General features: G+C 43.5%; 1 protein-coding gene across 1 annotated transcript in view; it reads left to right on the forward strand.

Moving 5' to 3' along the window:
• Positions 1-6,116, forward strand: part of FERMT2 (FERM domain containing kindlin 2) — a 68,428-nt gene extending 62,312 nt beyond the window's left edge. The window contains 3 exon segments of the mRNA XM_044272441.1: positions 2,671-2,795; positions 2,886-3,027; positions 3,683-6,116. Coding sequence (XP_044128376.1) covers positions 2,671-2,795; positions 2,886-3,027; positions 3,683-3,856 — 441 coding nt within the window. The 3' untranslated portion in view covers positions 3,857-6,116.
• Positions 6,117-12,935: the final 6,819 nt, after the last annotated feature.

A 12,935-nucleotide genomic window follows, 5' to 3' on the forward strand; every position in this document is an offset into this window, starting at 1 on the left:
TCTCCAGCGAGCCGCACGTTGCTGGAACGCTTATCGTCTGCTAGTAAAAGGCAGGATGTAATGATCCATTTATGTGTTTGGAATGTGCTTATTAGTCATCCGTATGCACAAATCTTTTACAACCGTGGTCAGGAGCACCGTAAAATAATGAAAATCCACAAAATAGGCAATAACTCAAGCAGCCTCTGGAATGGTGGGACTTGTAGTTGCTCCCAATGACCTAATAACTTTGAGGTATCCTAGTGTGTAGAACTACGGCGCCCACCATGGAGGTCACTTTTCATTTATACAGGGAAGGGGAAATGCAGGACCTTTAAGATCTTCCTCGGGGGCGCAGCTCTTGGGGGTACAGAAGTAGCTGTTTTTTTCCAGACCCCGCTGCCGCAGCCTGAGGGATTAGTATTATAAATCGCCCCCTTAGAGAGTTTGCATTGGCGCCCAGGAGCTTCTGATCTACTGTGTTGTGAAACTACAGGTCCCAGCAAACTATGAGAGTCTGCAGATTTTACAGACTGCTGGGACTTGTAGCCCTACAGCAGGAGGGCCACAGGTTGCAAAGCACTTATTTATAATGGGATTAATGGTAATGCTAATTAAGTCATTAAGTCATTGATGCAATGTACGGTATGTACCCGGGGGTGGAATTCGTTAGTGTCCCACGTCAGCCCCTCTAGGCATCCTGTATAGAAGATGAATCAGCAATGAGATTGCAAGAATTGATTTTTGTGCATCAATGCAGTTTTCTTTTCCCTGTCATTCTGCTTACGAAGCTTCTCTCCTGATGGAGATGATTATCTACATGGCTTCCAGTTATTATCCTCAACTAATTTACTGAATGAGTCCCTTTTCCCTGGATAATCGAAAAAAAACTAAAACCTGAGAATCCAGCACTTATTCCTAATGCAAAACTATAATCGGGGGCAGACTGGCCTTAGACCCTACTGGGAAATTTGCAGGTGGGCCGATGACCAGGGGGTTGCCTGAGCCCTCCTCACTGCCGCTGGCCGGGTACTTAATGAGGACCTTTCATCTGGAAAAACATTGTGAACTAAGTGTCATGATCTGTACAGTGGCGCCTGGGGATCTCACTGCACTTACTATTATCCCTGGGCGCCGCTCCGTTCTCCCGCTTTGCCCTCCGGTATGTTCGGTCACTTGGTTATAGTACGAGGAGACTGCCCTTGTTCTCCTGGGTGTGTCCTTCTCCCAGGCTGTGAGCTCTGAGCTGCGATTGGTCAGCGCTACAGCCTGGGAGAAGGACACGCCCAGGAGAACAAGGGCAGTCTCCTCCTACTATAACCAAGTGACCGAACATACCGGAGGGCAAAGCGGGAGAACGGAGCGGCGCCCAGGGATAATAGTAAGTGCAGTGAGATCTCTGGGCGCCGCTGTACAGATCATGACACTTAGTTCACAATGTTTTGCCAGATGAAAGGTCCTCCTTAATGATCTGATGCTTTTGGTGTTAATAAACACTTCAGGCATTTATGCACTTGGCCAGCGGCCGCAGGTGGCCTCCAGAATTCAATTGTCTCCCTGTCCTCAGGATGGTGATACAGTTGAACACTGTGGTGGGGCTCATAGCTCCCTACTCTGCGGTAGGTATATGAGGCACTTTACCAATGGTGCAGGGACACAGGAGGCAGCGACTTGGAACGGCACTCAAGTATTTTATTTTCCTATTCCTTCCTTGGCCACTTGGGGACCATACTACTGGGGGCACTATAGGGGTCCAGGCAGCATGCTGAAGGTAGGGCTGGCTTGGTGCTGTGGCCTGCATCTCCTCCTGAGCTCCCTGCTCAATATCTTGGAGACAATTGGTGGAGGAGGAGGAAAGAACATGGCAGCTATTGATGGGCCACCACAGAGGGACAGCTTCTGGGGAGGTGTTCTGTGCTGCACTCTGGTATTTGGTTCTGCTGGGATGGTGTTGTGTGCTGCACTATGGTACTGTTGTCCCCACTTCATGTCAATTTTTGACACGCCTACAACATAGGGCCACTTTTAGTTTTTTTTTCCAGGGCCTCTTTATGTTCCCAGACAACCCCTGACTATAATGTGGAAGCAGCAGATTTATGTGGTGTATTTTTATTTTGTGTATTACTTACAAGTGTGTTCTATGTATTAAACTTTAACCATCTGTTAATCCAAAAAAATGTGAGTCTGGTACCTATCCTGTCCCATGGAAATATATAATCAAATCATGTTTCAGTTCCTCCCCATTTTTAAGATATGTTTGCTGCCAGTGAATGAGAACACCCTGGATTCCATTCAGAGGCAGTAAACCTGTCCAGAGCTCATCCTGTGGTCATTGGAGAAGTGGATACAATTGTATCCAGTGTAGACAATGCTGTGAACTAAACAACCCGAACACCAGGCTGATACATTGTAACAAGCAGAGAGATTTCTGCAGCTGCTGATTGTGTTCTTCTCACAGATCATTGTCTGCACTGGATTGTAACACAATTGTAACAACTGAGGACAGGACACGACCGTTCTCATTCACCAACAGCAAGCAAAGAAACTGAAACACAAAGTCTGTTGGAAAGCTTTAGACCTTTTTTTTTCATTCTGCAGTGATACATATATTATATCCATCTCTTGATGCTGGATAATGAGCTTTGGATGGAGAGGCTCTTTTGACGTCATGGACCTTTTTATTTTCTTCAGATTACAGCCCGTATCCTGGAGGCGCACCAGAACGTTGCTCAGATGAGTCTAATAGAAGCCAAGATGAGGTTCATTCAGGCATGGCAGTCATTACCAGAATTTGGCATTACCCATTTCCTTGCCAGGTAGGTGTAGGTTGTATTGCATTGCAAGACTAGGGAATCCCTTCATTATAGCCCCTGACTGTACTGACTGCTAATTATTGTCTGGAGCAGGTTTCAAGGAGGGAAGAAGGAGGAGCTGATTGGCATTACCTATAATAGGCTCATCAGGATGGACGCCAACACTGGAGACGCCATTAAAACATGGAGGTTTAGTAACATGAAGCAGTGGAACGTCAACTGGGAAATCAAGATGGTGAGCCAGTTGTAACCCTTATGGGGGGATTAAGGCTGGGCTTTATGAGGGGCATGGTGGGCAATCCAGGACTATGTCCGATTGCTGGGTTTCTCACTACCAGCGCCCCTCTGATTAACTAAATGATGGGGCTTGTGTTGATCAATTAGGCATGGCGCCATTCATTTGGTTATGGGGGTGAAAGCTTGAAAGGGGCTGCTTAGCTGTGAACTGCAGTACCAGATGTGGCCACAATCAAATGAACGGCACTGTGGCTGGATAAACTGATCAGTGGTGGTGCCGGGAATCGGACCCCCGCCAATGAGATATTGATGGCCATGGAGTGCCATCTTAGGAACATTGTGTAGATCCAAATCAATGTGAACTACCAACAATAAGGCTGGGGAGCAGAGTTATTTTGATATGGGTGTTGATGTGGTTCCATGTAAATTCTGTTAATAATTAGTTAGAGGAAGTGTTGTCATGGGGACACTGAAGTAGAGAAGATGAAGCCCTGGTGTCTGCCCAAGAGAACTTAAACATCACTTGGGACCATATAGAGGAACTGGGTGCCGTGGGTGGCATCCGCATGGTCTGGGTAGGAGGTTTCTTCCCTTTTTGACATTGATTTTGTAAACAGTCAGTAATGGTAACCTATTGTTTTCCCCCCCCTTAGGTAAGCGTGGAGTTTGCAGACGAGATGAGGCTCTCCTTCATATGCACAGAAGTGGATTGCAAAGTAGTTCACGAATTTATCGGGGGATACATTTTCCTGTCCACACGGGCCAAGGACCAGAACGAAAGTCTCGATGAAGAGATGTTCTTCAAACTCACAAGTGGATGGGTGTGAGACCTTCACGTCACCCCCGCCGCGCTCCTCCCAGATCACCAGAGCTTTTTCTTTTTTTTTTTTTCAATTTTAATTTCTATATATTTTTTTATTTTTTCTTAAGTATGCTGCTTACGAAAAACCCATGAATTAAACATAAGCTTGAAATGTATCCATCCCACGAAAGTTCAGTATTTAACAAGCTGTGGGCACTAACCAAAGCACTTCCATACTCCAGTATGTAGCAAGTCCCGCCTGCTGCCTGAAAAAAAAAAAATGGAGAATTTTTATTTTTTATTTTTTTCACCACTCTCCTTTCCGCCGGTGGTTTGAGGGGCCTAATGGCGAACGTAGGATGGAGAATAATGCAAGAACCTAAAGCCATTACCGACTATCAAGGGCTTAGACTTTGACACAATAATCAGGTCTACTGCATGTGTTGTTTTTTTTGTTTTTTTTATATATATATTTTTGGTTCCTAAAAAAAGTTCACTTGTGGGAATTTTCAGATGAACCTTGTTTTTTTTATTTTATTTTTCTGTAGCTTATAGGTCGATCCAGATTTATTTTATTTTTTATTTTTTCCTTCCAAGAACACTGTGGCCTTTTACAGAAAATAGGGTCACCCGGCGCATCCCCGAGAGAGGCGAGCTAGGAGTTTGCAAAAGTTTGTTAATCCAGTGAGGTCCTTGGACAGATGGACGCCCACATGTCGCCTCAAAATTGCTTCTTTTTTTTTTTGTGATGTTATATATTGGGTTATTGGCTGCCTCCGCTCTGTATGGGCCGCTGGTACATATAGTACAGTCACATTTTCCCTGTATGTTACCTTTAGCGCTCTCTTACAGTCTACACCATATAGTATTAAACAAAAAATGTTGTGTTCACCAGCGTTCGCGCCACAGATATATAAAATTTCATGACTAGATGAAGGAAAGGTCGAATGAAGTATGTTTTTTTTTTTTTTTTGTTTGTTTATTTTTGTGTAACTTATGTAAAAACACAAATTTTATAAAATTGTACAGTGTTTATTTTTTGTTAACAGCTCACCTATTTTTTTTTGTTTTCTTTGTTATTTTATTTTATATATATATATTATTTTTTTTTGCTTTAGTTATAGTAATCTGCATTTAATAATGTATTCCTTATTGTTATTTTAGTATTAAATATATTTCACTGCAACCTAATGTTCTTGCTTATCACTGAAGTATGGAGGATCCCAGTAAAATCAGAGGGGAAGGAGGGTAAAAGAGTCAAGAATGTGTGTGTTTTGTTTTTTTTTTTTAATTGCCATGTGGTAATTGGAAGATATTACAAAAAAAATGTAAAATAAAATTCTATGCAAAGTTTTGTTATACATGAAGCTATAATTCATTAACTGCTTCGGTGCTAATGTTTTTGTACTCGATCGAAATGTTTTTTTTGTTTTTTTCTGCAGAATTTCCCTTTGTTCATAAAGGGAAGCACACAAAAAATAACACTAACCCTTTATATGTTTGTCAACATTTAACCCCATGACTACCTGGGAACGCCCACTTTTGGGTGGAGTTTGCATTTGGTGGCATTGGATTGGCAAAATTGGACTTTTGGGAAGCAGAGACAGAAGTACAAGCCTTATTGTCCATAGCGACTAGTTGGAAGCATTTCTGGTTGCTATGGGCAACTTTGCCAATTCTTTTTTTATTTTATTTTATTTTTTTTTCAGTTTTTTTATTTTATTTTTTTATAAATTATAGGTTTGCACATCACACAAGTCTATGGAGTGATACTATACAATATCCCGTAATCTATATAATAGTGGTGAATGTAGATAGTATTTGTAGATGTTTGTTCCCCAAAAAAAAAAAAGTGGCTACTTTCCTAAAAAAAAAACAAAAAAAAAAAACAGCGCCACCCCTGCCCACAGACTGTATGTGGTATTGCAGCTCGGCTTCATGTAGCCCCGAGCTGGAATATCAGCCACAAGCTGTGGACAGGGGTGGTGCTGTTTCTGGACGAAGGCGGCCATGTGTTTTCTAACCTTGCAAAATGCATTTAAAATTCCATATATTTTATGAAGCTCCAGAAATCTGACCTCTGGGCACCTCCGCCGCTTTTTGTTTTTGGATTATTATTTTTTCTGTTTCGAGTGTTGGGCTACATGCATTTGAACGTTGTTGGTTTCCGTGTCCGTTCTGTTTTTTTTTTGCGGATAGGATGCGGACCCATTTATTTCAATGGGTCCGCAAAAAATGCGGACAGCACACCGTGTGCTATCAGCATCCGTATGTCTGTTCCGTAGCCCCGCAAAAAAAAAAAAAAGAGCATGTCCTATTCTTGTCCGTTGGAGGCGGATGTCATTATTTTTGTAAAATTTTTTTTTTTTGCGTACCGCAAAACACATACCGTCGTGTGCATGTAGCCTTATTTTGTCATTGTTCATTGCAAAATGCTGCATGAGACACCTCAAAGATACTACATGGTAAAGTATTGCGTTCAGACATGCTACATTATGATCTAAATGATGTATAAATGCTTTTTATTTTAAATAAAAGATAACATTTTATTCAATGTCCGGTGTGTTATTTTTCTTCATTTAAAGGGGGTTTTATGAGATTAGAAAAAAAAAAAACATGGCTGCTTTCTTCCAGAAACAGTGTCATCCAGAGTTGTGCTGCAGTACCAAACACAGCCCATCGGCCAGGGTAGAAAGCAGCCATGTTTATTTATTTATTTATTTATTTATTTATTTCTGATACAGCCCCTTTTAATTTTTTGTCTCCCTATTACCATGGCCACCATGATTGATTGTTTTGACAGAACAAAGAAAGCTTTGGATCTTAAAATAAATAAAAAAAATTTATGGGCATCTGTGCGCAGCTGACCTGTTACATGTGCGCTTGGCAGCTGAAGGCGTCTGTGTTGGTCCAATGTTCATATGTGTCCGCATTGCTGAGAAAAATGATGTTTAATATATGCAAATGAGCCTCTAGGAGCAACTTTCCGCTACACCTAGAGGCTCCGCTCTCTCTGCAACTGCTGCACTTTGACAGAACCAAGGAGTGAAAACATCATCGCACCTAGATCTGTCAATCAAAGTGCAGAGGGCGCAGCAGTTGCAGAGAGAGCAGAGCCTCTAGGTGTAAGGGCAACGCCCCCGTTGCTCCTAGAGGCTCATTTGCATATATTAAAACATCATTATTCTCAGCAGTGCGGGCACATATGAACATGGGACCGACACGGACGTCTTCAGCTGCCGAGCGCCCAACTCTGCTGATACAATGTTCTTACGTGTGTTGGTGTCGCGTATGAAGGAATATTTTTTTGGACTCAAAATAATCCTCCAAAATAATTTCTAAATGTCACTTTGGCAGAACTATATGGCCGCTGCCCGCTAATTACACGGCTCTGACTAAAATAAACACCGCCAAAAATCCAGCGCCGAGTGAGTCATGAAATTACACGGTGCTTTCGGCTTAGGAAGACTTTCCATTTTAGAGGCAGAATTCCTTTCATTCTTTTTATTTTTTATATTTTTAGACCCCTCTTCTACCAATTTTAACTGTACAGGGTCTTGTAGACAGGGGTTGACTGTTTCCTACCCCCACCCTCCTACGCGCTCGCCTATCCCAAGTGCCCTGGGAGCTGCATGCTGACTTTAATACTCGCCTCTCCCAATTTCCTGGGGTGTAAAGAGGGGGAAAGGTTGAGGATGGCCCTGTAGGTCATTGGCCATACACATTTACATAAATATCCAAATAACTTGACTTCGGATAGACCACCCATCTCACCCAATGGCAAATGAAGAGTCTGACACATGCATGCTCGGCTGATGAATATTTCATGTGTATGGCCAGATTGAGGAAGCAGAGGAGATAGTTGTGGCAAGAGTTGAAGGGTTTTTCCAAGATTTTCTTACTGATGAACTATCCTCGTTATAGGTCATCAGTATCTAATCGGTGGGGATCCGACACCCGGGAACCCCGCCGATGAGCTGTTTGAGGAGGCACCGGCTCTTCTGTGAGCACCGTGGCCTTCTCTACCTTTTTACCTAGACCAGTGATGACGCCTTCATCGGTCTCCCATGCCTAGGCGCAGCTCAGTCCTATTCATGTGAATGGTGCTAAGTGCAATACCAAGTGCAACCACTATAAAAGCTGCGATAGGGCAGTGATGCTCACAGGAGCGCCAGTGCCTTCTCAAACAACTGATCGGTGGGGGTCCTGGGTGTCGGACCCCCAATGATCAGATAGTGATGACCTATCCTGAGGATATGGGGGGGGGGGGTTAACGATGGAATTGAAGCAGTGAGTATCTGATGAGCCTGGACTGGGGTTTTTGTTTAGGTGGTTTGTATTTAATGGTCTGGTCTAGGGTCTGTATTGCTTCAGGGGTCTGGTGCATGGTCTGTGCATATTTAGGGGGTTGGGTATGGTGCCTGTATTAAGGGGGACCGGTCCTTCTTCTTTTTTTTTTTTAAGGATGTTTCTTAATGGGACCTGTATTAATTTAGGGAGTCTGGGGTCTGCATTACTCTACTGGGTCTGTTCTGAGATCTGCATTTGTTTAGGGGGTCTGGTGTTGGTCTCCATTCATCTAAGGCAGGGATGCCCAACCTGCGGCTCTCCAGCTGTTGTAAAACTACAACTCCCAGCATGCCTGGACAGCCTAAAGCTATCAGCCTACAGCAGGGCATGGTGGGGGTTGTAGTTTTACAACAGTTGGCGGGCTGCAGGTTTAGCATCCCTGACCTAAAGGGTCTGGTTAGAGATCTGTTTATTTAGGGGATTCGTCTGGGGTCTGTATTTTGGGGTTTCATGAGGAAAGTCGTATCCACTACTTGTAATTCCAATACCATAGGTTGGTGGGGGTGTACCCTATAGAAGTGGGAGGGACATGTGCTTAAAAAAATATATTAAAAAAAGTCACTTCTTGGAACCTCCTTGATGTGGCCTCTCAAAAGTAGGCAAGGATGTATAATCTGATGTATGTGGGGGAGGCGAGATACAGATTGATTTATTTATTTTTCAAACTGTTTGTTTTTTTAATTTTATTTTTTTAGCTCCATTCTTTTTCATTTAATTATAAAACTGACCGCCCTGCACTGCGATGTGGATATGTCAGGGATGGGCGACCCATGATCTGGCTGACCCCTATTTTCCGTGATGCTCCGCCAGCTGCACTGCTGGAGGTGGCCCATCCTTAATGCCTGGTATTTATATTAATTGAAAGTCATGTTTCTTCCAGCGTCCATTAGATATATTTAGGCTGTTTGTTGTTTGTGTTTGTTTGTTGTTGTTTTTTTTTATAGTTAGAGCCTGCAGGCTGATGGAAGCAGTATTTCTTCATGGGGCCTGGTCTGAGGTCTGTGTAACTTCATTGGGTCTGGGGTCCAGTCTCCATATAGAGGGTCTGTTTTCTGTATTATTTTTTTTTTTTTTTTTTTTTTTTAGGGGTGTAGTCTGAGATCTGTATTAATATAGGGGGTCTGATCTCATGTCTGTATCCCTTTTTAGAGGTCTGTTTTGGGGTCTGTGTAACTTCATTGGGTCTGGTCCAGTCTCCATATAGGGGGTCTGGTTTGGGTTCTGTTTTCTGTATTTTTTAGGGATTTGATCTCATGTCTGTATCCCTTTTTAGTTTGGACCAGACCCAATGAAGTTACACAGACCTCTGACCAAACTAAAAAGGGATACAGACATGAGATCAAATCCCTAAAAAAATACAGAAAACAGAACCCAAACCAGACCCCCCTATATGGAGACTGGACCAGACCCAATGAAGTTACACAGACCTCTGACCAGTCTCCATATAGGGGGTCTGGTTTTGGTTCTGTTTTCTGTATTTTTTTAGGGATTTGATCTCATGTCTGTATCCCTTTTAGTTTGGTCAGAGGTCTGTGTAACTTCATTAGGTGTGGTCCAGTCTCCATATAGGGGGTCTGGTTTGGGGGTCCGTCTTCTGTATTTTTTTTTTAGGGTTCTGGTCTGAGATCTGTATTGATATAGGGGGTCTGTATTTCGTTTGGGGGTCTGTGTTACTTCATTGGCTCTGGTCCAGTCTCCATATAGGGGGTCTGGTTTGGGGTCTGATTTCTGTATATTTTCTTTTTAGGGGTCTGGTCTCTCTCCAGGGGTCTGGAGATCTGTATTGATAAAGGGGTCTGATTACATGTCTATATCCCATTTGAGGTTTGATCTAGGGTCTGTATTCAGCTTGCTTCCCTGCATTTTTGCAGGTATTTAGTCCATGTCTAATAATTTGGAGGAAGGGGAGCCTTATGACACCTCAGAAAGCAAATAGACAGGTGCACCCCTGCGGACACAGAGTCCCTATGGTTCCATACCACTGATGTGTAGGGACCGCAGTGCTTCTAGGGGAGACTATGTCCATAATCCAGCATAGGATGCAACTGGACAGGGTTTTCTGTATGAAATCGGAGGGACATGACCCCATGGATTTGTACAGGTGCCCTATTATGGATCCCTATGCTGTGAGCATGAGCTCCCATGAGCAGGGTGAAGCAGGGTTCAGCAGGAGCTAAGAGGTTAACTACGCGTTTCAAGTCATTGTACGGCTGCCGGCCTCCGCTCTCATCCCTGCTCTCTTCCATTTGCGAAGTAATCTGCAGCTTCCTGCAGACACTGCATTAGGCTAAATGGTGACGGTCGGCGTGATGGATGCACTCTGGAAAATGGATACGAGGAAGGAACATCCTGAACGCCCATTACCTCCAGACCGACTCTGCAATTATGCTGAGGACGAAACGCATACGACAGAGATGGCGTGCGTCACGTTATAGGCGTAAAGGGGTTGGAAGGGATTAGAAAAACATGGCTGCTTTCTTTTGTAAACAGCGCCACATGTGTCCACAGGTTGTGTCTGGTATTGCAGCCTTGTTAAAATGACGGCGGGGATCTGATTGGCTACCATGGGTCACAGCTACAGTTTTTGGTAAGGAATTGAAAAGCAAATGGAGAGAACTGCCATTCTCAGTATCTCTGCTTGCGGTTCCAAAAACTCTTAGATCATGTCTAACAGGGGTGCATGGCTTGTCAGAAGAGTGCCTTGATGTAATGGTGGCTAATGGTTCATATCATTACGGTAGGAGTTGATTGGGACAGGTTTTCAGCAACATAATATGAAGGGAAAAAAGGTTTCCATTCATTGACCACAAGCAGAGATATTGACAGGATCTTTTATGCAACGACTGAGCTTTAGTTACTTGAAAAGTGGTTATATAATGGCATAGTACTTGCTATGGGGTAGTGTTTTTTTTGGGGGGGGGGCGGCTGTCAGGTGCAAAAACATTTTACCTTTTTGCGGGGAATAACAATATGGCGGCTTTTTGGTACAATGTGGTTTTCTGATATGTGGTACTGTTATACATATCTTTCATCTTTGCTATTTAAGCTGATGTTTTAATTTTCCTACACCATGTGGCCTCCTCCTGTTTTGCTTTTTGGCCCTATGAATCATTGCTGTGCCCCTGGGTGACATATATCTGATTGTGGCCCTGCAGGGGTGGTGCACGACAGAGATGAATAAAACCCCAAAGATGCAAGTCAGGCCCTGCCCCCTCGGGTCCTGCACAGTGTTGAATACAGTGGCGTGGCCCTTTAAATCCAGGAAACTTGGGGGACCCTGACCCTGCGCAGACGAGACATGATGTACTGAACAGTTAGATCAGGTTTTTCGGATGTAAAGCATTCTGGAAGACGCTCGGCACTTTGAGACGCTGTGAGCGGTGTAGATGGGGGAGTGTTTGTTAGAAATGCCCAACACTGGGAACTGGGAATCTTTTTTAATTGGCAAAAGAAAAGCCGGAGACAACGGAGAGACTTGGAGTTACCAGTCGACGGCCAGATGTACTATTTAATGGCGGAAAGGGTAACTGTAGCGCTGTGGTGAGTGAGTAAATGGTAGATACACTTCTTCTGAGTTAGAGGAGCTGGGAAGTAATGAGCGAGGCGGCTTGTACTGGGAAATACAATGGGATGCGCATTACTATTGTTTATGTATGATTGAAACCAGCAACTTTGGTCCTAAGTCCTTTTATTGTTGATCTGTTTTTATTTCTTTTTTCTGTCTTTGTAAAATAAAAATAAAGACAAAAATAAAAAGACGCTCAGAACTTACTGGACATTTTGTTCTTTTCAGGATCGCAGGGCATCGGCCATGACACTTCTCCTATCGCATTGCCCTCTCGTGCCCCTCTAAGGGCTCAGAAACATTGAGCGTAAGTATCTGGCGCAGACCCTTCTTTACAATCTCCCGGCTGTGGATGAACAGATGGGGGCGCCCTCCTCCTACCCCTTACTTCCTGACTGCAACAGTCCCACAGCCCCTCCACCAGGGATGACTGTGTTAACCCTTTCACTTCCATAGACCAGACGGGATGTTAGTCTTAACACTACCGCTACCATCAGGGATTTATGAACTCCTTCCCTACACTAGACCACCAGGGATGTTAGCATTAACCCTTCCACTACCTTACACCATAAGGGATGTTAGTTTTACCGCTTTCACTACCCAAGTCCACCAGGAGATTGATATTAACTCTTTCACTACACTAGACCGCCAGGAGGTTGATATTAAAGCCTCTTTCACACGACCGTATGGCTTTTTCAGTGTTTTGCGGTCCGTTTTTCACGGATCCGTTGTTCCTTTTTTTGTTTCCATTGTGTTTCTGTTCCGTTTTTCCGTATAGCCTATACAGTAATTACATAGAAAAAATTGGGCTGGGCATAACATTTTCAATAGATGGTTCCGCAAAAACGAAACGGATATGGAAGACATACGGATGCATTTCCGTATGTGTTCCGTGTTTTTTTTTTTTTTTGCGGAACCATTCACTTGAATGGAGCCACGGAACGTGATTTGCGGGCAATAATAGGACATGTTCTATTTTTTAACAGAACTACGGAAACGGAATGCATACGGAGTACGTTTTTTTTGCGGAACCATTGAAATTAATGGTTCCATATACGGTCATGTGAAAAAGGCCTAACTCTATCACTATCCTAGACCACCAGGAATGTTAGTATTAATGCTTTCACTACTCTAGATCACCAGGGATATTAATATAAACCTTTTCATTACCCTAGATCAAGCATGGCCA

This window comes from Bufo gargarizans, chromosome 11 (assembly GCF_014858855.1).
Source record: "Bufo gargarizans isolate SCDJY-AF-19 chromosome 11, ASM1485885v1, whole genome shotgun sequence".
Taxonomy (NCBI): domain Eukaryota; kingdom Metazoa; phylum Chordata; class Amphibia; order Anura; family Bufonidae; genus Bufo; species Bufo gargarizans.